At 36.0% G+C, this 25,223-nt stretch overlaps 1 protein-coding gene across 2 annotated transcripts in view; it reads left to right on the top strand.

The window, feature by feature from the left end:
• The first annotated feature begins 3,661 nt into the window (after positions 1-3,661).
• Positions 3,662-25,223, top strand: part of CCNI (cyclin I) — a 28,665-nt gene continuing 7,103 nt past the window's right edge. Inside the window, exons 1-6 of one of the 2 annotated variants that reach the window (XM_072941890.1) lie at positions 3,665-4,197; positions 10,921-11,077; positions 20,982-21,110; positions 23,937-24,011; positions 24,166-24,306; positions 24,611-24,841. In XM_072941890.1, the coding sequence (XP_072797991.1) occupies positions 10,964-11,077; positions 20,982-21,110; positions 23,937-24,011; positions 24,166-24,306; positions 24,611-24,841 (690 nt within the window). In that variant the 5' untranslated portion in view covers positions 3,665-4,197; positions 10,921-10,963. Of the gene's footprint in view, positions 4,198-10,920; positions 11,078-20,981; positions 21,111-23,936; positions 24,012-24,165; positions 24,307-24,610; positions 24,842-25,223 lie in introns of both variants that reach the window. The other variant, XM_072941895.1, reaches the window with a different exon arrangement.

Raw genomic sequence — 25,223 nt, 5'->3', positions numbered from 1 at the left:
TTTCACCTGACACTATATTGCATTTCAGAACAGAGCTTTTATTATGAGAGCATACTGTTTCTTCTTCCTTACTCTACCACTCTGCATTTGAAGCAAGGCATGTTTCTATTTTAAGATTCAGTATTCCAGTCATAAAATAAAACAAGTGTAAGAAAATTTGAATCACCTCTTTTCAAGCAAAAATTAACTCTCAGAAACACAAATATAAACTGCTCTCTAAAAATTCTTTTTGAATATTTGTTCTAAGATTAAAAGCAGGCCAAAAATAACCATAGGGTGAGTATTTTTTGTTTGAAGACATCAATGCAAGCCAGAAATACCCACAGGGTAAGGTAGTAAAGGGTAGGCGCTGGAGTCAGACAAGTTGTGTGAACAGTCTTGAAGAGATTTATTTTACTTCTTTATCTTCTGAAAAATGGGGACGACAAAATACCTACGGTAGAGGAATGCTGTAGGGATAAACACAAGGGAATGTAATACAAGTGTTTAGTGCAATGCCTGGTACACAGTGAGTAATCAACATATTTTAGTTACTATTGCTGTCAAATACCATGTAGAAAGGTGGTTTATTTTTACTGTTTTGGACAAATTCTTCCTAAAAAATATTTTAAAAAATGAAAAAACAGGAATTCCTTACTAATACAAGGATTTCTTTTAGGTTTTATTTTATTTTTATTTATTTATTTTTATTGAAGTATAGTCAATTACAATGTATCAATTTCTGGTGTACAACATAATGTTTCAGTCATACGTATACATATATATTCGTTTTCATATGCTTTTTCATTATAGGTTACTATAAGATATTGCAATTCAAGGATATTAATGTCTTCTTCATATGCCTTATTTATTTTCTCAGGGAAGTTCAAAGACTTTCCATTTGTTACAACTACAATTCATTTTAAAAAACAATTTTACAGTTATCAAGAAAAGAGAGATGATAAAAGTAAGGTCTTGTGAATGAATAGTGAAGAAAAAGAATATCCATATTTTTTGTTAGGACAAAATTTCCAGTTATCCTAACAAATTACTTGTCACCTACTAATTACTTGTTGTTATATTTATAGAATTCTAGATTAAATTGTCACAGACAGTAAGACAGTTTTAATAAAACTAAGCTTCAAAAAGGGTAAGTATATAATGACGTGAGAGCTCTTAAATACTCCTGGTTACATTTTAATTGGTTCAATTCTTCTTCCAAGCAATTTGCCAAATTGGTGTCCATTAAAAGCCATGAAAATGTAAACACTGTCAGAATAACCCAGAAAAAGTTATACATGAATATGCTAATTATATTCTTTTTGGTTTGTTCCTTCTATTTTTTTTTTTTTGGTAACATCTTTATTGATATATAATTTACATCTAGACAATTCACCTATTTAATGTGTACAATTCAATAGTTTTAGTATATTCAGTTGCAACCATCACCATAATCAATATTATGGTGGTATGGTAAAATATTCTCATCAAAAAGAAACCCCCAAACTTTTCTCTATGGTCCCTCAATCCCATCTCCATTTTCAGTCTTAAGCAACCATGAATCTACTTTCTGTCTATAGATTTCCCTATTCTGGACATTTCATATAAATGGAATCATTATGCTATGTGACAGAAGCCAGCCACAAAAGACTGCACATTGTTTTCAAGGGTCAACCATATTATGCCATATATCAGTACCTCCTTATTATGGCCAAGTAACATTCCACTGCATACATAAACCACATGTGACTTATGCATTCATCAGTTGGTGGACATCCGTGTTGTTTCACCTGTGTCCATTAAGAATAATGCTGTTGTGAACATTCATGTCCAAGTTTCTGTGTGGATATGTTTACATTTCTCTTGACTACATTACTGGGAATGGAATTGGTATCAGTCTTACAGTAGTGAAGATCAGAAGCAATTTCATGGTCCAACAATGGAATTATGAAAAAAAAAAGTTGCCTATGTAGAAGGAAGACCACGTAGCAGTGTAGACTACTCAGGAAAAAGGCTACATGAAGTGAAAAAAGCAAAATACAACCCACTTAAAATCCTTTTTGGGCTTCCGTTCCCTATTCTGTCCCCTGCCCCTGGCCTCAGCTCTCTCCCTCTCAATTCTCTGAGGCCCAGCCTTACTACATTTTAGAGAGTTTTAGAATGTCTCAGCTCCAGAGCCTTTGAACATTGTTTCCTCTGCCTGTATCACTTTGTCTCCACTTCTTTGCCCAGTGTTTCTTCCTCACAGAAATCTTCTCTGATATCCCTAACTAAGCTAGGATTAAGTGTTTCCATGGCAGCCTGCAATTTTCCACCTTAATACTTATGATACTGGTAACTGTTTATTCAGTCAGTAATCAAATATTGACAGCCTTTTACTTGCAGGGATACAGGGTGAAATAAAAAACACGCAAGATCCCTATCACTCTAGACCGTATATTCTACAGAGAGAATGCAGTGTACAAGTAACAAATCAACAGTCCTGGGTGATTTTAAGGTAGTGCTAATTAGCGCAACGGTTAGCTTCTGTGTTTGGATTGTAAACTCCATGAAGGTGGAAGCTATTTGTCTCAGTTACTTCGTTTGCTAGAGCTCAGCAGCTAGTCTAGCTCGTTGAACAAGCTCAACACAAATTTAAGTGATTGTTAAAATAGGCATAAAAAGACAGAAATGGAAAACACAAATGTGACTTTCTGTAAACGGTTGAGTTTGGGGATTTTTTTTCTCTTTCAAAACTTTTCCGTAATTCTACATATTCTTTTTACAACTAAAACAATTATATGAGCAAAAATTTACCATGGTTCGGTAAAGGAAACCCAAATACAACACATTTATATGTCACGACACACTCGTTAAAGACCTGGTATCTCTGAAATACTCAGATGTGTTGCTTAAGTGGATAGAATTCCCTTGGCGCATTACCAAGCTGATTCCCGGCCACCAGAAGTACAATTCACGGTTTAAAAAGAGAAGGTGCTTAAGAATGTGCGCCCCGAAATCTTCCGACTTCTAACGCGCTTTAGAATCTCCCTCCACCCACGACATGGCAGCGAAAAAACCGCAATTCTATTTACACGTCAATGGTAAGAAGAGAACACAGAACTTTCTGCGAGATCAACAAAGAATGCAAGATCTTTACACAACAGATGGCCGGCCCTTTCCCAAAAGACGCTTTTGCATGCCCCAGAGACAAACATAGGCTGCATAAAATCAGGTAGCACTAGGTTCGGCGCACCCCCACAGAACCCCACCCCCAAGAGAAGCGCTCAGCCGCTTCTTTCTTCCCCGGAGCGCATGCGCAGCGCACTCCCCGACCACCGCACGCCTCTTCCAGCCAGCCCAGGAGGTGCTGACGTCACGGTGGAACCGAAAAGGAACCCTTCCGCTCCTCCACGGAAAACGAGTCCACGCACCTCTAGCTTTTCTTAGCTCCCCCACCCCCTCAAAAAATATTCCCTTCTCTCGCCCCAATACCAGTGACTTCCCTAACCCGTTTTCAATAGCCCAGCTTTTTGTCACACTTCTCTGTGCGTTCGTTGGACGCAGAAGGCGGCGGAGAGGGAAAGGGGGGAGGGTGAGACCATTTCGGTGTTGTTTACAAGAAGTGAGACCGTCTCGAAATCGGTCCGCGAGGGCGGAGCCGAGGAAGCCGGCACTTCTTCCTCCCCTCCCCTCCCTTCCTAGCCTTCCCCGCGAGCGGACGCGGCAGCGCCTCTGTCTCGCTTTTTCTTATTTTTTCCCCCCCTTTCCCCTTCCTTTTTTTTTTTTTTTCCTTTTTCTCCTTTCCCCTCCCTTTCACCATTTCCCCTCGGAGGCGCTTCCCCCGGGCAGGGGCAGAGCCGGTCTCACCCCCCGCCTCTCCCCGGCCCCCGCCGCCCTATGGCGAGAGGGAACCCCCTCCCCACCTGGGCTCAAGCGGCGGCGGTTGGAGGAGCGGGACCGGCGGCGGCCTCAGGTCCGGGGGCGTCATGGAACTAATTCGCTGACCGACCCACCGGCCGCAGCCGTGCATCCCGCTCCAGCGCCAGCTCCCGCGCCCTCCGGCCCGGTTCCCCCTCTTCTCCCTCCTCAGTCGGCCCCATCCTTGTCCCGCGCGCCCCGCCGCTGCGCGCTGAGGATAATGAGGTGGTAACGGGCCCCTGGATGACCCCGCGTCACCCCTGTGAGGCCTACAGCTCTGCCGGGGAGGAGGAGGAGGAGGAGGAAGAGGAGGAGAAGGTGAGGGGGCGGGGGGGCTCGACGCATCCCCGCGATCCGCGCGCGCACCCCCCTCCACTCCGCGCGGCCGCCGCGCGCTCCTCGGCCGAGCCCCGCCCCCCCGCCGACCCGCTAGCCTCTCCAGGCACCGACTTCTCGGCACCTGCCCAGTTTGGAAATGGCTCCACTGGGTTCCCTGTTCGGGCCTTTTTTTTTTTTTTTTTTTTGTCAGCGAGTAACTTTTTTGTAGCAGTAGCAAATTGCCTACTAGTGTGTGTTCTAGGCTCCGCGAGCCTGTGTGATACACAAAGAAGGGGACACACCCCCGCCCCTAGACCTCGGCGCTCCAGCGGGAGCTGGGGGAAGATCGCTTACATTGCAAAGCCGAGGGAAGGCCAGATGGATGAATGGGTGAATCGCCAGCGCAGCGGGAACTCTGGGGAGGGGAACGTTATCTTGGGTGTGGGTGGGTAGGTGGGGAAATCTGGAGGCGAGATGAGCCTTGAGTTGCAATCTGAAGGGACAGATGAGAATACTGAAAATTTGCCAGAAAGAAAAAGGAAAATACCATATGATAGCTTAAAAAAAAAAAAAGACACAAACGGATTATTCTGTTAAATGCCGAAAATTTGAGAAAAAAGCAGAAGGCCCTCTGCCTAGCTGGGGGTTCCACTGCAGATTATTTTGGCAGGAGTTGAGAATTGGGTAGCAAAATAGTGGAAGTTATCTCTCGGAAGGTAGAATGGTATCAGACTGAAGATCTTTCTACTGCCAAGCTAATCTTCAGCTTTTAGTCTGTCAGTAGAAGCCACTCAACGTTTGAGCAGCAGCTATGTGACGTTATGATGCTAATAACACTTGTTGAGGCTTATTGTCGAGCAGGCATCATTCTAAGTGGTTTCCAACTCATTGAATCTTCACAAGGGCAGGTAGTTCAGGAGCATGTTACACATGACGGAAACTGAGGCTCCATACGTTAATTTTCCCAGTAAATGACAGAACCTGGTGCCAGAATTCAAACCCCAGCCATCTGACTATGCTGTATAGTTTCTGTCCCCGAAAAGATTAAAGTAGCGTTATCTGTTTCTAGCCCTTCCAGGTCGTTTGTGGCAGACGAAATAGGGAATGAACAAATAGGAGGTTAAGAAAGAATGGACAGGATTTAGACTTGCTAGTCAGGACTCAGGCGCATCAGCAATTCTGAGCTTCTGGACTAGAAGAAGTTTCTTAATACTGATGTAGAGCAGACTAGAAGAGTCAGTGTGTGTTGGAAAGATGCAATAGGGATGTTATGCAGTTAAGCCGAAATAAGTAAGCTTACGTGGCAATGTGACATCCTAGTAGTTTAGAATGAACTCGAAATGTTTTTGGTCAAGATTGGAAGCTGAGAGTGTGTGTACATGTTTTATTCTGATTGTATAATACTTTTAAAATGAAAAGTATTTGCTTTTCTGTGCATGTTTCTTCATCTTTAAAAGGGGCTTAATAATACCTTCATGATAATACTGTTTTTTGTTTTTGAGGATTAAATGAGTTAATATGGCATAGTACTTTGAACAATACCTGGCCAAGTAGTGAACACTCAGATTTTTTATTGTTAAACGCTTAAGAAGTGTAAACTATTATTATTTATTAGGCACAGTGCCAGCTCTGGAGAGTGCTCACCATCAAGAAACTTATGATTAGTAGGAGAGACTGGCTTACAAATAATAAGTTATCACGGAGCAATTAAATGCAAAAGTGTAATAATGACCAAGTACATATGCAAATGGCAACTCTGTAAGGAGGGAGTAAGCTAGAGAAAGACGATTCAAGTTGAAAGAACAGTGTGTGGAAAGGCATGGAGATTGGGAAAGCAGGCTGTTTTGGAATACAAGTGACTGTAGTCTCTTATTAAGGAGGTAATAGTAGAACATGAGGTTTTTGTATGGTCACATTAAAATAAATCCTTTTTTTTTTTAGAAGAGGAACTAATATCCTGAAGTCAACACCAGTACAGAATTATTAATGGTGTTGGCGTTACAATTATAATAAAAATAATACTTTCACATTAATAAAGTTGTTTGTTATATACCCAGCACTGTGCAGCACTTTTCCTTGGAAGAGCAGGAGGCCCTATATGTAGATTTGTAATAAATTTTATACTGTATGATAAGCACTTTATAAACTGTTCATTCAGACATGAAGCTATTTGATAAGCAGAGAAAGAAGCAAGTAGCAACTGAAAGAATGGGAGAAGTGTGAAATGCATTAAGTTAGAAATGTGTGGAACATGCCAACCAAAATACAGTCTTCTTGGTTTTTAGTTCCTAGAGACTTTTCCCAGCACTCAAAATTCTAGATGTGACCAGTAATGGGCATAAAGTATCAAGATACAACTATAAAGTTTTGCTATTTAGAACAGTAATGTTTTTAGTGTTTGTGTTGTATTCCTTACCAGGATTCATTATTCATCTAACTCAAATCTGTTCTACACATTAGAAAACATGTTTGTGGACTATCAGTAAAAGAAGTAAAACTCTAGCCAGTGCTTTCTCCACTGTTTCATATTATCTGTCTTACAAAAAGGAATGTAAAAAAGAAAAAAACCTGGTAATATAAGCACTTTCTTATAAATTATGGGTTTTGTTTTTCTTTTTCTTCTTCTGTGTTCTTAAATTTACTTGTAAATAATTTTAGAAAGAAACTAGCAGAATTCATCTGTTGTTAACCTTTTACTCCATTTGTTTTATCATGTCTTTCCTCCCCCATCCTCCACCCCCTCTCTGCAGCATTCATTATGACCCTGTACACCTGAACTTTTCAGTGTGTATTTTCTGAGAATTAGGGATATTGTTTTACAGAGTCATAGTAAACTTATTAATTTTAGTAGGTTTAACATTGATACATTTACTGTGATGAAGTCCATCTAAATTCTCATTATGTCAATTGACCTGAAAATGACCTTTATAACATTTTTCTCTCTCCAGTACAGGATCCAGTCTAGGGTCAGATATTGCATTTTCATTTTTCTGTAGTCTGGAGAATCTAGAACATCCCCATGTGTCCTCCATCCTTTTTGTCTCTCACTTGTATTATTTATACCCCATTTTTTAAAGTTTAAGGAAGTTTGAACTCCCCCCCTCCTTTGTTACATTTCTCTATTGTATGCAAAGAATGATTCCTATGTTTCTTTGGTTGATACTGTGTATGAAATTGATTTCTCAGTGTTAAGCCAACTTTGCATTCCTGGGCTAAATCCCACTTGGCTATGGTGTATAATCCCTTTTTTATGTTGCCAGATTCAGCTTGCTAATATTTTGTTGAGGAATTCTGCATCCTTATTTAAAAGAGATATTGGTCTATAGTTTTCTAGTGCTGTTGTCTTTGGTTTTGGTAGCAGGATAATAACTGGCTTTATATAATGAGAAGTGCTCCTCCTTCATATTTTTTGGAAGAGTGTGTAGAATTTGTACTTATTTTTCTGTAAATGTTTGGTAGAATTCGCCAGTGAAGCCATTTGGGCATGGGCTTTTCTTTGATGACCTTTGTTTACTGATTCAATCTCTTTATGGCTATTTAAACTTTTTAAAATTTCTTAAGTCAGTTTTGATAGTTTGTTTCTAAGTGCTTGTCTATTTCATCCAAATTGTCCAATTTATTTGTGTAGAATGGTTAATAAAATTTCTTTATAATCCTTTTTATTTCTGTAACATAGGTAGTAATGTCCCCTCTTTATTCCTGATTTTAGTACTTTATCCTTGTTTTTTTTTTGGTCAGTGCAGCTAAAGGTTTGCCAGTTTTGGTCTTTTCAAAGAACCAACTTTTGGTTTCATTGATTTTTCTCTATTTTTCTGTTCTCTGTTTCACTAATTTCTACTCTGATATTAATTTTCTTTCTTCTGACTTGCTTTAGATATAGCTTCATTTACTTTTTCCAGTGTCTTAAGGTGGAAGGTTAGGGTATTGACTTGATATCTTTTTTAATGTAGATATTTAAAGGTATTTTATTGTTTCCTGTAAGTTTTAGTATATGTTAGATCTTTTAAAATTTATCTCAGACTATTTTTTAACTTCCTTTATGATTTCCTCTTTGACCTGCATTCCTTTGTTTTCAAAAAGTTGTTATTGCATTTAAATATTTGAAAGTCTTATTAAGGGCCTGAATTATAGGAGATTGAAGAACAGGAATCCCCTGAACTTGATCTTACACTTCTTTGTATGATTCTATCCTACATGTCCCTCTCTGTCCCCCACATCCATCCTCCCCTAAAAATAATCTTCAAAGGGAGCATTGTAAAAGAAGAATAATTATTAGGGGCAGCCAACCATTAGGGTGTGTTGAGAAGGCTAGCAGATCCTGGTGAGCCACCTTGTTGAGTGTAGCTAAGGGAATAAAATAATAAAGTAAGTTTAAAGTTTTGAAAGAATTAATTATAACTAAAATTAGGTTTAGAAGAGATCTTTGAACATATTAAGTACAGTTTTCAACCAGTACAGGTGTTTCTTCTAAATACCTCTTGACAGGTGATCATCTACTTTATGCTCTATTTCTGAGGTTGATATTTATGTCTGCTTTAGATGAAATTATAGTGTGTCTGTTTATCTAATTGTGGAGAATCTGAGAAAAGTACCAAGTCAACAAAATTGGCATCTCAGAACATCTCAGCAGAATATAACAGTAGATGGGATTTAATGACTTTTTAGAAAGGGTATATATTTAAGGTTCTGAACAATGATGTACCCACCCCCCAACAACCTCCCCCCCAAAAGGGCACCAAAACCCCACACACAATGGGGTGGGGGTAGGTCAGGGAAGTTTGCCTGTGAGTGTATCTTAGAAAGTCTTAAGAATTTTAATTGAGCATAAGTTCTATCTGAATTGATAATGTGGTGTAGCCTTCAAAAAAAAATAGCTAATGATCTTAGTGTTAACAATTAAACTGGTGCTAATTTAGAAGAGCAAAAATCATGTCATGTGAGGAACTCTTGAACAGTTTTTCAGCTATGCAAAAGATGAACTGATGAGCATGATAGCAGCCTTCAGACATTTGAAGGATTGGCCTGTGAAAGAGATTAGACTTGGGCTTGTTTGTTTTGGTTATGGTTTTTTGCTTTTAGCCCCAAGGGCTGAAATGAGTCTTTGGTTGAGTCCTTGTTTCATCAGGATACTGTGCTGTGGGCACTGTGAGTAATAACAACCTGATTGGTAGATACGACTGGTAGATAGCCAGAGGCAGTCTGCAATAGGTTGAGTAGCAAGTGAAGTATGTGGGGTGATTAATAGGAAAGAGGATAGTGGCAGGGATGTGGAAATATGGAAATTGAAAAAAAAGGTTTGTGTTTTTTTTTTTCAAATTTTAAATTTTTGTCCGAAATTAGAAACTTTTTATGCTAATTCTAGACATTAAATTTTTTAAAAAAGATTCCCAGGAATCTGAAGCACATGATAATGCAGGTACATAGTTGAAAAAAGGAAATAGTTATATGAGGTCTGCAATGGAAAACAGTATTCTCCTGCTGCAGGGCTTTCCCACCATTTTCTCACTCCCCAGAGGTTAACAACTCTTAGCTCTCACCTGTTTCTCTTGTTATTTAAGATCATATTTTAAAATAATTTGACCTACTGCTATTTTTGATATTTCCATTTTAGATATTTATGGTTTTTCTCTATGAAATGCAAATATGAGGCTCTTGTTCTGCTTTCTCCCAATACCCCCTATCCTCCCAGTGTAGTTTTGTCACAATGTTTATGTTGAAATTTTTATTCAGTATTTCCATTATATTGCTATGTAAATATGGTATGTTATTACATTTACCTTCTTGCAAAATCTCTTTTTCTGAATTTAACCATAGTTACTTAGCTTTCATCAAATCTATTTAAGTCTTTTCACATTCTAAAGCAGCTTCTCAATCCAATTTTCTATACACAGTCAAACCTCTATAGTTTCCTTTTTTTTTTTTTAAACCTAGAAACGTCTCTTGGACTCTCAGTTGCCCTGCACTGATCTAGACTGTTGCTCTTTAGACTTGCTGCTCATTTTAAAGAATGGGTTACCTTCTCTTTGAGTTTTATAGATCAACATTGTCCAGTGGAACTTACTGCATTAATAGAAGTGTTCCTTTTCTGCACTGTCCAGTGCAGTATCCACTAGCCACATGTGGCAGTTAAGCACTTGAAATGGGACTAGTGTGACTGAGGAATTATATTTCAACTTTATTAAATTCTAACTTAATAGCTGTATGTATAGCTAGTGGACACTGTATTGTAAGCACAATTCAAGATAGTTTCATACTTAAGGAGATTGTTTCATACTTGTTAAATGGGAATCGGTGGGATTTGATGTAATTGATGTAACTTTTTAAATGAAGAGAGAGGTTAGCCCTTATTTGGTTAGATTTTTAAGAGCAATATTTGGGACAACTATTTCTAAGAATTTGTAGTCTTAAAAAGCCTGGGACTTAACAATTTTTTGACACAGTAATAATATGTTTTGATCGAGTCCAAAGGTTCTATCAATTATTTGATCATATTTTTATTCTCTTTATAACTGAATTTCAAATTTAAAGTGAGAATGTTTTAGATAACTGATGATTATTGTAACATTTTAATATATGCTATTTTAAAGAGCGATAAAATCCAGTATTGCCTCCTAACGTTTTTATTTTGTTTTATGAATGCTTCATATGTACCAACATATTTGTACAATACTATTCTTAATCTATAATTAAATGTAGAGCATTGTTTTATATTTGATTTTATAGGTAGCTACATCAAGCTGGGTGACAGGCAGATCCAAAGGATATCATGAAGTTTCCAGGGCCTTTGGAAAACCAGAAATTGTCTTTCCTGTTGGGAAAGGCAATCTCTAGGGAAGCCCAGATGTGGAAGGTGAATGTGCCGAAAATGCCTACAAATCAGGTAATGATTTCTCTCTTTACTCTAAATAGATGGCTTTTATTAGAAATAAGTGTACTACTTGATATGTAATAGTACCTTGAGACTGCACTGGAGAAATGTGTACCATTAAAGTATATGCTCTATTTTTTATTTGAGAAACATCTCTTTGTTTCATTCTGAAACAAAACAAAAGTGAACTGCTCTTGTTTGTTTATGTGTTATCTAAATTACAGCTTTAGGGAGATAAGTATGACTCTTCTTTTTCCTCATAGTCCGATACTGACAGTAGTAAGCCTTCTTTATTTCTATATATAGTTAACCATAGAGCCTGGACTTAGTCAAATCCTTGTCTTTAGTGAGCGAAAAATTGCTCTGTCTTTCATGAATGTCTATAAGGAATTCAAATTAACTACTAAGGTATTGCCAGTGTTGAAATCTGCTAGGGAGATAACCAGCTGACCTCTCAATTACTGTTGACTATATGCCTTTTTTTAGAAATTTCATATAATTACATCAGAGCTATTTTTCACAAATAACTATGAGTTATTCACTTCAATAGTTTACTGTATAAGATATCTTACTTATCTCTTTATCCTTAGTGCCTGACACTGCAAATGAAAGTATCTAAGTTCCTCCTGTGTTAGTTTTGGTTAACCTTTGTTCATAGGTTATTGAAATCTATATGCTTTTTCTAATTCCAGCCTACTTCTGTCATTCTTCCCACAAGCTGAAGCATTATGTTTTGTATTTACTATTATTTGTCTTTTAGTGAGTAGAAGATTAGGTAACCTAAATGATTGCCTTTTTTTACTAGGAGCATTTGCATGCCATCATATTTGATATCTCATTTAATCTTTTGACGTAGGCAGTAGTCCCAGTTTGCTCCAGACTTCAGCTAATAAGTAGTAGTGTTATAATTTTGAACCTGGGGCCATTCTCTTCCCATTTTACTTTGCTTTTTCATTTTTTATTTTTGTATACATGTGTGATTTTTAGATAACTTGGGGATTCAGTCATTCAGTAAATGTTAACATTAAATATCTGTTGTATTCTGAGAACTATTCTAGGCATTGGGGATATAACAGTGAGAAAAACAGAAGTTTTTGCCCCATGTTCTGACATTCTAGTAAGCCCCAAAGCTTTCTTAGAGTTGCCTTTAGAACTATTTCTTTTTTCTTCTGCTATCTCCTCCTGTCAGCATGAAACCATCAATGATAGATTTTTACAACATGATCTTCACAGGTGATACTCTACCCAGATTATATCATATTGCTCTATTATCACTGAATCTGGCTCATTTTAATGGGTGTTTTAATAGATATTACTGTTCTGTTCTCTGGTATTACACATGAGTATCAGAACTTCTAAGAGAGATCTATTTAAGGTTTTGCCTTTGGTAATGCCAAGTAAAAGCATACTTATTTCTTATAAAATGTGTGTGGGCTTGGTCTGGTGATAGAAGATAAGATAGAGATGGCAGTTAAGAGCTATAGGGGCTTGAGCCACTTGACACAGAATAACCTTCAAGGACACATTTATCCTAGTTCTAATTCTTCTGTTTTCTTCTGCAGCTCTTATGGACTGGCTTTTCTACTTCCCTTTCTGCTGTTGCTTCTAACTATGATTTCCCTCCTTGACTCCTTTTTGCAGAAGAGAAAAATAGTCTTATCTCTAAAGTATATATCTGTCTTTTCCAACTTCTCTAATTTTTTTTTTTGTGCTGGTAAAATGGAAGAATAAAATATTTTTAACCTTTTTTCCCTCCAGTTTTTTCTTCTTTCCTGTTTCTCTCTTCATCTAAATCCTATCTCAAGGTCTTTCTCAGTTCTCTTGTAAATTGCATCTCCTATCTTGCAGTTTAGGTCAAGAATATTATACACTTATCACTCCCCTTCTTTGTTCTCCCACAGCACTCTGTACTTCCCATATGATAGCACACAATATTATAATTTCTTGGTGGTTTGACTGAATTCTGTTGGGGTAGAGTTCTGTCACTTTTGTTTCCTGGCATGTAATAATAGGCTCACAGTAAACACTTGTTAAATGAGCGTTGATTGTTATTTCTTTGTAACTCGTCCAGGTTAGAGTTCTTTTATGTAATAATAGTACTTCCGAGTACATGGTGATTTTGTTACGAATTTGGGGGAAAAATTGAAGAATGGTTAAAGTGACATGTACTTTCAGGTATTCTCAATTTATTTTGATATACAAAGATAAAACTGTTTATATAGAGATGATTTTCATTACAATTTTGAAACTAAGGAACTTTAAAGGCCATTTGATTATGTGATATGCAAATACAGGATCTTGAACCTCTGGGCTACTAAATGTATCAGAATCACTCAGGAGGTGTCTTACAGATTCCAGGCCCCACCCAGACCTACTGGGCTTGTGGCAAATTTGGAAATTCGTATTTTAAAAAGCTTTGTAGTTTTATTAATAAGTGTTTGGTTTGGGAAGCAATGATTTAGTCTAACCACACAGTTAAAAAAAAGAAGTTCTCCTAACATCTCTGATAAGTGACCCTCTGCTTTGGATACTTTGTCCGTTCCACTGTGGAAAGGCTCTGTGAATTACTGAGAAATTTGTCCTAAATTGAACCTGAAAACTGCTTCTTTCTAGTGGCCACTTAGTGGTTCTAGTTCTGTCCACTGGAGCAGTACAGAATAAATTCATTTCATATTTTAAATGACAGTCCTTTACCTACTTAAAGACAGGTGTTAAGCCCACAAAGTCATCTCTTCTCCTGATTGAGTATCTCTTATTCTTCAACCATTTTTCATTTGACAGGATTTCCCCTTTTACCATCCCAGTTTTTCTTTCTCTATATACACTCTTTTTTTAAAACTGTTTCTTAAATTGTGATATTTGAGTTGTGGTAATTAATGAGCAATAAAGTAAGACTATTACCCCACTTTATCTTGGCTTGATAATTTCATTAATGTAGCCCTAAATTTAAAAAAATTTTTGTTTTGGCAGCAATGTCATGTTGTTGGCTTATACTAAACTTGCTTTTAAAACCTTGTTGTTTTGTCTCTCTACTTTTAAGCAGGAGTTTCCCTTATCCTAGATGTACTTAAAAAATTTTTAACTTAGGTGCACTGTTTCATATTTATCCTTACTAAGTTTAGAATTGTTGACACTGGCCCATTTTTCTAGCTTTAATATCATGATTGTTATCTATATTAGATATATATATTGACTTCCTGTCATTTTTATACCATCTGTGGATTTGATAAATAAATAAATAAATCTATTCCTCCCCCCCGTTTGTTTTTTTCTTTTCCATAAGTAAACGGTTTCTTAAAGTGTATGCTGTTCATAAGTGTACAACCATAAATTTTCACAAAATAACACTTGTGTAACCACCACATTACCAACACCTTCAGAAGCCTTTCTTGTGTCCTCTTAGAGTTACTACCATCTATCTCCTCCCCACAAAGAAACCATTATCCTAATATCACAGATTAGTTTTTCCTGGTTTTGAATTTTGTGTGTGTGTGTGTGTGTGTGTGTGTAAAGTATGTACTGGCCTCTTTTGCTCAGCCTTTTCTTTTCTTTTTTTTTTTAGTGTAAGATTCATCCGTATTATGTCATGTAGTCATAATTAATTTATTCTCATTGCCACATAATATTCCATCAAAGGACTTTATTTATCCGTTCTGCTGTTGATGGTCATTAGTCATTTTCTTGTGTATGTCTTTGGTGACATATGTGTACATTTCTGTTGCGTATGTTCCTAGAGGTGGAATTGCTAGAACCTAGACTATGTTTATACTCAGGTTTAGCAGATAACACCAATTGTATTACTTACCAAAGTTGTTATTCCACTTTTATAGCACATTTTTTTTTAACCCCTTACAGCAGAGTATGAAAGTCTCAAGTTGCTGTACATCCTCGTCAGCCCTTGGTATTGTCTGTCTTTTTCATTTTAGTTACTCTGGTGAGTGTGTTACAGTATCACAACACATTGGGTTTTAATTTGCATTTCCTTGATAACTAATGAAATTCAACAGTTTGTCATGTGCTTATTGGCTATTAGATATTCTCTTTTGGTGACATATCTGTTAAAATCTTTCACCTGGGTTTCTATTGAGTTGCTAAGTTGTTTCCTTAGGAGTTCTTTCTTTTTCAGGCTCTGTGTTACATATTTTCAGCTCTGTTTGCTTGTTGACTTTTGATGAATAGAAGTTCTTAATTTTTAATGATCTAATTATCAAAATTCTTTTCCTTTTTGCTTAATCCTTTAAAGAAATGTTTGCCTAAACCAGGGTAATGAAGATAGGATTTTTTTCCATTTTGGTATGGTATGAATTGTAGGAGTCAAGAATAATTTTTCTCTATATAGGAAACCAGTACCATTTATTAAAATAAAAAGACATTTTCTGCTACTGCCCTGTGATGTACTTTTGTTTTAAATTAAGTGACTGCTGTATAATTTGTGGGTCAGTTTCTTGCCTCTTTTCTCATCATTGGTCTGTTTGCCTCTCTGTATACCTCACTGCCTCAGTTATTATAGCGTTGTAGTAACTCTTTGGTGTCATAAACTTTGTTCTTTTTTTTTTTTTTTAAGATTGTCTTGGCTATTCTTAGCTCTTTGCTCTTGCATATGTATTTTTAGATATACTTGTCAATGCTCAAAAAAAAATTATGGGGGTTTTGGTTAATTGAATGTATAGATTGATTTGGGGGGAGAATCGACATATTTATGAGTCTTCCAATCCATGAACATGACTATTTCTCCATTTTTCTTTAAAGGTGGTCTTCAGTTTCTTTTAATAGTATTTGGTAATTAAGGTTTATTTCTGGGTGGTATTTGAGTCTTATTGAGGCTATCACAAATGGTAACATTTTAATTTAATTTTTTTATATACTTGCCTTCTGTATGTTGGTCTATAGAAGTAAAGTAGATTTTTATATAGACCATACTAAATTAACTTACTAATAGTTTAGTCTTTTGGAAGATTTTCTGTATATTATATACAGTCATGTCAAATGTGAATAATAATGGTTTCATTTCGTTCTTTTAGTTCTTACACTTTCATTTTTCTTGTTTGCAGAATTAGCTAGGGTCCAGAACCCTGCTGGAATCTCTGTGAGGAGAAATCTTTCAGTCTTTCACCATTGACTGTGATGTTTGCTATGTATGTCTTAGTCATAACCAGACTAAGAAACTCCTTTCTTCTGTCTTAGTTTGCTAAGAGATTTTTCATGAATAGGTGGTGAATATTTGTATGTAATTGGATTTTGTGAACATTTTGGTTAGGATTTTTGTGTCTATGTTCATGGTGACTGTTTAGCAGTCCTCCTTTTTCTTGAAGAGTGCTAAACTCTCCCCTGAACTGACTCTTGCTTTTCAGAGGCTTTCTGCTTAGCCTCTCAGAGCTTTGTCCTTCCTAACTTCAGAATCTGATTTAGAAAATAAGGGGAAAATCAGCTGTCACATTCACGTCTCGGACCCTCTTCTACTAGGTTCTTTGTTCCTCAAGTTTCCAAATTTTGTCTCTTGCCTTGTAAGACTCCCAAAAGCTCTGTTGGTTTCTTTGCTCATACTTTCTGCCTCTTGCCATACTCACAGGATGGGCAAATGCCCGAAAAGGATAGTTAATGCAGAATGTTGACTCATCTCTTACTATTACTACCTGCTGTCTGGAATTTTGGCTCCTCAAGGCCCAGTTGTCTTAGAAGTTCTGATACCTTTCTGTTGTTAATAGCTTTTCTAGTTGTTCTCAGCTAGAGTGTAGGTTTGCTGCTACCTACTCAGTCATAGCCAAAAGCAGAAAGGTAATTTTTTGAAGAGTGACAAGAGATGCTGTGGGAGCACAGGAAGGTAATTAGCCCAACTTGAATTATCAGGAAAAGTGTCTAGTGGGGAGTGACCATTGAAATAGCTCTTAAAGGGTAAATAAGAGGTAAAAGAGAGAGGAGTGTGTTCCAACCAGAGGGAACAGTATTAGCAAAGTAGCAGTGATGTGAAATAGCATGGCAGGAACAAGGAAAAGCCATAAATACAAGTATTCCCTCTTATAGTATGAATTTTAAGCAGGAAGTGATGGAAGGTGAGTGAGGCTGGAGAGGCAGGTCATAGAGGGATTTGTATGCCATGCCTGAGGGATTATGCTTAATATTTAGGTAATGGTAAACCTTACAGAGTTTAAAGCTGGGGAGGATTTGTGTTTAATGATTAGAATAGCAGCATGTGGAATATAAAGCCCTGTGTTTTGCCATGTTGAATCAAACCATTATAAATTCTCTTTGGGATTAGTCATTCAACCAATTTACTGAACTCTTTTAATGCTGTTTGAGCAGTCCACATAAGAGAAAACAGATCCCTTGATCAGGAAATACTATCTGGGGTACTGCCTGCCCGCTTTCCTCCCTCCTTCCCTCCCTCAAATGGGATTACTTAGGCATGGAGCTTTATTTTTTAAAGCTATTCTGATGATATCACTGTTGAGTACATGTTTTAACTGACTTGAAAAAAGAGATCTTAGAATCAGTATCACTTAAGAGTGAGTCAAACTAATTTTCTGTGAGGTTTTTTGGTTATTGTTAGTTTTGGCTAGTGATGATAGTACTAGCCATGCAAGAATGTTTTCTTGGCCCTGTTCTCAAATTTTTTAATATGAGGTATGTTAAAGTCAAAGATACTGTCACGATCTCTTTCATATCTAATTGTATTGTAATCGGTTTAAAAGAATTATTTATATGTAATATTTTGTAAATTTGTTTTTTCTGGCATCTTAAAGCATCAAGTATATTTAAAGGTGAGAAAGGACAAAACTAATATTTAAGTGCTTTCACGTTCTGTGTGCTTTACGTAAGTTATGTCATTTAGTTATAACTATGCTATGGAAATCTCTGTATAACTGTTCCCTTGTGTTATACCTATACTTGCAGCACATTATGTCCATCTTTTGTGGGACTTCTTACAGTTACATGTTGGCTATTTGTTTAATGTCAAACACCAAATAGTCACTTTATGTAATCTGTCATCTAAGGGTATTTTTTTCTCCTATATCTCTGACCTGAAGGTAGAATAAACGGTGTTCTTATTCCTCATTGCTGTTCTAGATCATTGTTCTTTCTCCTCCCTAAAAGCCTCCCCAGTTTCCTCAGGTGGTATCACTGTCTGCCTCTCTCTGTGTGAATTTTATTTCCTTGTCATTGAATTGTTTGGATGGCTACCTTAACATTACTTTTTAAATTTGTTTTGGCATTTTTAGATAGAAGCTCATCTTAGTAGAAATTTAGTTTCTCTTGAGTGCTTAACTTCAATCTAAAAGTTTTGTGACTGCCTTCACTTTTGGTCCCCAGGGACCTTTAGTGGCCCCTAGTCCAGCTCTTAAAGAGCACCTCAGGGCTCTGTGGAAAATAGAATACTGTAGAACCAGTGACCATGTTAAGAGCTTTTTGACCCAGGGTCTAGCTATAGGGCTGTTTCTGCTTCCTCTCACCTCTGGAGAAGCCATAACTTGAGGTAGTATTTTGCCCGCTTTTGCAGACTGCTTTTGTGAAAGAGAGAATCTTAACTCCTGGCTTTAATAGCTTAACACTAGTTTCCTCTGTCAAGTTGGTTAATAGTCTCTGCAAGACATAAATTCTGCTCCTAATCTATATACTCAAAACTTGTCGAGCCCTTAGCTTCAGTCCCATGAACTATTTTGTTTCTTTTTGATTCATTGAATTGTATCACTGATTCTCCAGAGCATCTGTTTCTAGCAGTCTTTTCCATCCACTTCAATTTTTATTTGCAAGTCTGAGGAGCTTAACAACAAGTTACTGCCTCCAGGTTGACATCATTCTTATCCTTCAGAGTAAAGTTCACAGGCTTTAAATACTTGTTTCTTTTCCTTGTCTTACAAATGATCACCCCCTTCCCTCACTTTTTAACTCTTAAGATACAAGTTAGTTGCTGTCTCCTCTAAGAACATTTTACTCCCCTCCCACACTGGGCCAGGTACCCTTCCTGTGTGCTCCCCTAGTGCCCTGTGCATAACTCTATTTTAATGCTTACCATATTTTATTGACATTTTCTTATTGTTTGCCTCACCATGAGACTTTTAAGTTTTGAAGTTTAAACAGAGAGTGTTTCATTCATCATTGCATTCCCATGACCTATCATATGTTCAACACTTAATATTTATTAATATGAATTGAATTTAATGTCTTGATTGTCAGATGTTTTCACATTACTGTTCATAGTCTTAACACCAGCTTGGTGGTAATATGTAAATATAAGAGGTTATAAACCATCTTTATCTAATTTTCTTGTCAGTATTTCTTATGCGGTATTCTAGGGTCAATCTTTTTTTTTTTTTTTTTCCTTTTCACGAAAGGAATTCACCAGCAGGTGAATATATGGCACTTAACCTTCTAAAATACCAGTTATAACTGAGTTTAGAGTTAAATGTAAAAATTAGATGTGTGATTAGTTGATTTGACCAACATAGAGAAACACTTTACTTTCCTGTGCCAAAGCTGAAAATTGAAAGAAAGAGAAGCTGGAATAAAATAAGGGAAACTAGCCAATGCAATGGCAGAGGTAATAATGAGCACCAAGTCGTGTATTTCTCACAACACTAAAGGAAGCCAAGAGGAAGGAGAGAAGAAATTCCAAGTGAAATACCTGTTTGAGGCAATGTATTGCCAAAGACGTACAACCCTTCATGATTTAATAGTTCTTACTGCATCTCTCTGTGATATAGAAATTAATTTCATAAAGTTGACCCTGAGTGATCAGGGAAGAGGTTTAAGCTGTGATCTCTATACTTCCTGAGAAATGAGATAAGTAATATATATTTTTAAGAGATTTCCATCAAAAATGGTTATGATGATAAAGTCTGCAGTACATAGATTAAACCTTTACTTGTCTGGAACCCTCATATTGAAAATAGTCTTTTCCACTAATCATAGAGTCATTTCTGTACTTGTTGTCTTTACCTGGCAGAAGAGTACTTACATGGATCTGTTTTGTATATTAGTGGTAGATTAAATATTACTAGGTTTTTTTTTTATGGTACCTGCAAAACTCAGGAGTAAAGGTATCTAAATCATTCATTATTGCTTTAAAGTGTGTATCTTTTGAAAATTAAGCCTATACTCAGTAGTTAAAAATAATATATAGGAAGATTAAAACACCAATAATGTTCAGTGTTTGTGTAGTAATCTCTCCAGTGGTAAGTTAGTTCAGGTTAATTTCCCCTTCAATATTCTTTAATCATTTTTAAATATGTAATTTGTCCATTTTCCCTGGTATGTTTCATTCATTCCTGTTGACTTTAGCTTTGTTTTTAATAGGTTAGCATTTTGTTACCATAGCCTGTTTGTATTTCTAAAGATAGTTTAATGGCTGTTTGCTGCCTTAGAAAAAAGTTCACTGTATTTTCTTGTTCTCAAGAATTGGGGAAACCTAATTCCAAAATTACTATAGTTGATAATAGTGTTAGCTAAACTTTAAAGGGGGAGGGTATAGCTCAAGTGGTAGAGCACATGCTTAGGATGCATGAGGTCCTGGGTCCAGTCCCCAGTACCTCCTCTAAGAATTAATAAATAAACCTGATTTACTCCCCCTACCTCCACCTAAATAAACAAATAAATGTGTGTGTGTGTGTGTGTGTGTGTGTGTGTATATATATATTCCCTGAAAACCCCAGTTTAAATAAAGTATAGATACATGGTGAGATGACATATTGGATGTTGATATTAAATGCTGTAACTAGTTCATAAAATTTTATCTTCATTTATCTTAAGTTTGATAGATTTTGAGTAAACTTAAAAACATTTTTTAACATATAAATACATATTCCATAGCATTTGCTAACCTTTTATAAGCAAGAATTGGAAACATATCCTTGATGATATTTGTTCTCTCATATCCTTGTTTACTTGTTCTCTTTTATTTTTGTTTTTTGTTTCCTTATAGAATGTTTCTCCATCCCAGAGAGATGAAGTGATTCAGTGGCTGGCCAAACTCAAGTACCAATTCAATCTTTACCCAGAAACATTTGCACTGGCTAGTAGTCTTTTGGACAGGTTCTTAGCTACTGTAAAGGTAAATATTGTAGAATACAGTTACATACAACTTCTTGTTTGAGGACTTATATGCTACACCAGAGGCTATTAGTAAAACATTCTACAAGGTGGAAGGGAGTGGAAAACCTTCCTGGAGATGATATACTTATAAGTGTATATATACTTATAATATATCTATACTTAAATATATGTGTATATACTTATAAGAAGACATGTCTTCTGCTTCTGCTTTAAGTTTTTGAAATGTATCTAATTATATTCTGTAATTTTCTTTTGGCTACAAGTATTCATAACTTAACCTATGAAATTTTTGATCTTGATTTTAATACAAACCCTGTAGCACTGGCAGAATGTTCAGTTTTTTTTTTTTTAAATGAAAGAGTTGTCATCTTTTTAACACATTGGATACTAGTTGTGAATAGTGAATCAGATTAGAAAAGTATAAGCCTATTGCATATTTTTCTCTGTCACTACTTATTTTTTGAATCCCTTTTGTGTGGCTTTCTTAATATATAAATTCTTTCTAGAGGCATACATTTGAAGCACAGGATGAATTGAACTGTTATAAATAACTGGTATATTTTTGTTAAATGGCAGCATTATGAATAAATTTTATGTTGTCCCTGTTGGTATATATCATTGGTTACATTATGCAAAATCTGTCATAGTAGGCCTTCAACAGATTTAAAGCAGGAAGTCAGCATTTATTTAATGACAAGGCATGAAAAGGTAGAAAAGCAATTCAGTTGTCATTTGTATGCCTAGGAATATGTAAGCTGCAGGAACTATGAGTTCAGTGCTGAGTGTACTGTATTCTTTGTTATTAGGTCTAAAAAAATAGAAGCCATAGAATTATGGAGTGGAAGACTTTGGCTGGCCACTCAGTTATCTTTTTGTTTCAAACTTCTACTCTTGAGAGACTTGAAACTTTAATTATAATGATACTAATTTTATAATGATACTAATTGCCTGAAGTCTGGGTTATCTGAGATGCCTATATTTATCTCTGCATCAAGTCCTCCCTCCCTTCTCCCCATTCCCCTACTATACCTAGACTCCCTTTCACAGAAGATGCATTTAAGGTTAGTGTCTTTTCTTGGGTTTTATATTCTTTAAAATTTTTGATGGACTTGTAGCTTTTATCATAGAAAAGATTTTTACTGGCATTATTAAGCATTTTAAACAGATTTGTGGAAGTTTCTGGAACAATTAGAGAATTTTGCCGAGTGAAATCTCATTTTTTTCCGTATTTCTTACTTAATGGGCCTTCTATTAGTTACTAGCATCAGATACTCTTACTTAGAGATGGTTAATCTACATTGAAACAATTCATCTAAAATGTATTCATAGTTTAAATGTGCTTAAAGCAGACCACAGAAGTGCTGCACAGTGAGTGGAGCCTCAATCCCAGCTGTGCGGAAGAAGGTGCTATGAAATTCTTTAAAAGTGTAGACCCTGAGCCCTATCCCAGACCTCCTGGATCTGAATCCAGGTGAGATCTGGATATCTGTATTTAAAGAAACAAAAACTACATAGATGATTCTGATGTACATATGGGATTGAGAACTACTGTTTGTTTAAAACACAGACATATTTGCTGTTGGAAGTCTTATTAGCACTAAATTTAGTATTGGTGTCCTTGATTTAGGAGCTGTATTGCCTACCCAAAGTTGTTAACTGTTGGACTTCTTTCTTTGTAATGGACTCTGATTACCTCAGGGATATGGTTTTGATATGTTGTATACACAGGGAAATAAGGAGTCTGGAAAACTGCCTTAACAACAGCATCTGACTTCACTTCTGTTTTCTCACCTATAAAAGAAGATATAACACGTGGTACTTATGGGAGTGCTTTCTAAACCATAATATTCTGATTAATATTAATGATTATTTTAAAATATTGATAGTATTGAACTAGCTTTTATTTCTCATACAGGCAGGCGATTGAAAGATTCCTAGATAGCATGCCAGTTATACTAAGGCAGTCGTTATTGGTTGGCATGTTTATTAAATAATTAATCAAGGCCGTACTCTGGTCATCAGAAGACTTCCCCAATTTCACAGAAATACAATATTTAAATATAAAATAAATGTTGAAACAGTGTTACCTCTGTATCATTCAATATAATTGGACTGAACTGTTTTAATTATTTAAAACTGTATTCTGATTCTAGGTTCCAAACCCTCATTCTACCAATAAGGTAGAAAGTGGACCTACTTTATTATAGATAAGGAAAATAGGCGAATTAAAGTCCCACATGAGTGTCAAGCCCAAGGAAGGTTTTTTCACCCATAAATTGATTCTAGGTGTATTTAGGAGCCTTTCATTCTTGTCATGGAACTTGAATATATAATTTTTTGGGTAAACAGTTAATTAGAATATTTCATCTGCTAGCATCCTGTAATTTTTTAAAGCATTTGGAATATATTAATAGCCCTCTTGTTATAGTCCTGTCTTTCTCTTTAATTCCTCTAATGCCATTTGTTAATTGTACTGATATGGCAGATAAAGAGAATAAAACTAGCTTAAAAAATAACACATATAAATACATTTTTAATTTGGGGAATTTTATTAAATTAAAGAGTTCTTCTAAAATCAAGCTCCTCTGCTGTTGAACTTCCAGCAATGAAATGTTCTTAGTTTGCATAGAGTATAATATGGCTGGGGTTGTGAAGTTAAACGTTGGCTTTGATCTTAGAAAGCAGTGAGTAGGAATCAGATTAATTGAATTCCATACAATTGTGTGCATACTTCTCTCATTTGCATATCTAGTTTTAAAAAAATAAACTCTCTTATCTTTTTGAAGAATCACTGAAGTTGCTTTTTCCCTCTTCCCCATTTTAGGCCCACCCAAAATACTTGAGTTGTATTGCAATCAGCTGTTTTTTCCTAGCTGCCAAGACTGTTGAGGAGGACGAGGTAAATATTTTGCATTAAAGATTAGTCGTGTCTCTTTTGAAATTTTTGTCCATTTATTAACTTGCTTTCTGTTTACCAAAACAAAAACTGAAAAAAATGAGTTTATTTTTTTCTATCCTATTCTCCCTGCCTTATTCCCCTTTTCTTTGGATAGAGAATTCCAGGACTGAAGGTATTGGCAAGAGATAGTTTCTGTGGATGTTCTTCATCTGAAATTCTGAGGATGGAGAGAATTATTCTGGATAAGTTGAATTGGGATCTTCATACAGCCACACCATTGGATTTTCTTCACATTGTAAATATACCTGAAGTCTTTTAATTTCCTATTTGAATATATAGTCCTATTTCAGTAACTTGAAAAGTAGATTGCCCACTCATGTGTTCTGATTTTTAAGGAAAAGAAAATTATTGTGCTTAGCCAAGGAAAAATTAGAAACTAGGATATATGTCAAATCACTGAAGCAAAAATTGCAAATAGTAATTGAGTAGTACTTTAGGAGGTTACATCAGTTTCTGTACATAGCTTACCTAGACATTGAAGTAAAACTAGAATGATGCTGTTGTGATTTTTAAAATTTTTTAATTTTTAATTTTTTTAGTTCCATGCCATTGCAGTGTCAACTAGGCCCCAGTTACTTTTTAGTCTGCCCAAACTGAGCCCATCTCAACATTTGGCTGTCCTTACCAAGCAACTACTTCACTGTATGGCCTGCAACCAACTTCTACAATTCAAAGGATCCATGCTTGCTCTGGCCATGATTAGTTTGGAAATGGAGAAACTCATTCCTGATTGGCTTCCTCTTACAATTGAACTGCTTCAGAAAGCACAGGTAGGTGTCAGTCTAATTAAATAGTGTTCATTTCTAGTTTTTTATCTTACTGGGATACATAGGATAAACAGATGGTTATAAAAGTAAGAGACATTTTAATCTTTTAATGGCAGCCCATTTGTAAGAGTAGATAAGAGTATAATATACACTTCAAATTTATGGGATAAATGCCTTTTTTTCTTTTAAAAGCTTAGATAAAATACTGTCTAAGAAAATACTCTTCATTCTTTTCACCTCTTCTAGATTACTTAAAAATCTTAGTCTTGAAAAATTAATAAGATTCTGGATAATATATTCTCCATTCATTTTGTATGAAGAACCTTCCTAGCTGTATTTTTAGATTTCACTATAGTACTTCTACACTTTATTCATTTTGTAAAAG

The sequence above is a fragment of the Vicugna pacos genome, chromosome 2 (assembly GCF_048564905.1).
Source record: "Vicugna pacos chromosome 2, VicPac4, whole genome shotgun sequence".
In the NCBI taxonomy this organism is placed as follows: Eukaryota; Metazoa; Chordata; class Mammalia; order Artiodactyla; family Camelidae; genus Vicugna; species Vicugna pacos.
The sequence above is the reverse complement of the archived record's forward strand: the minus strand, read 5'-3'. Positions and strand labels throughout refer to the sequence as shown.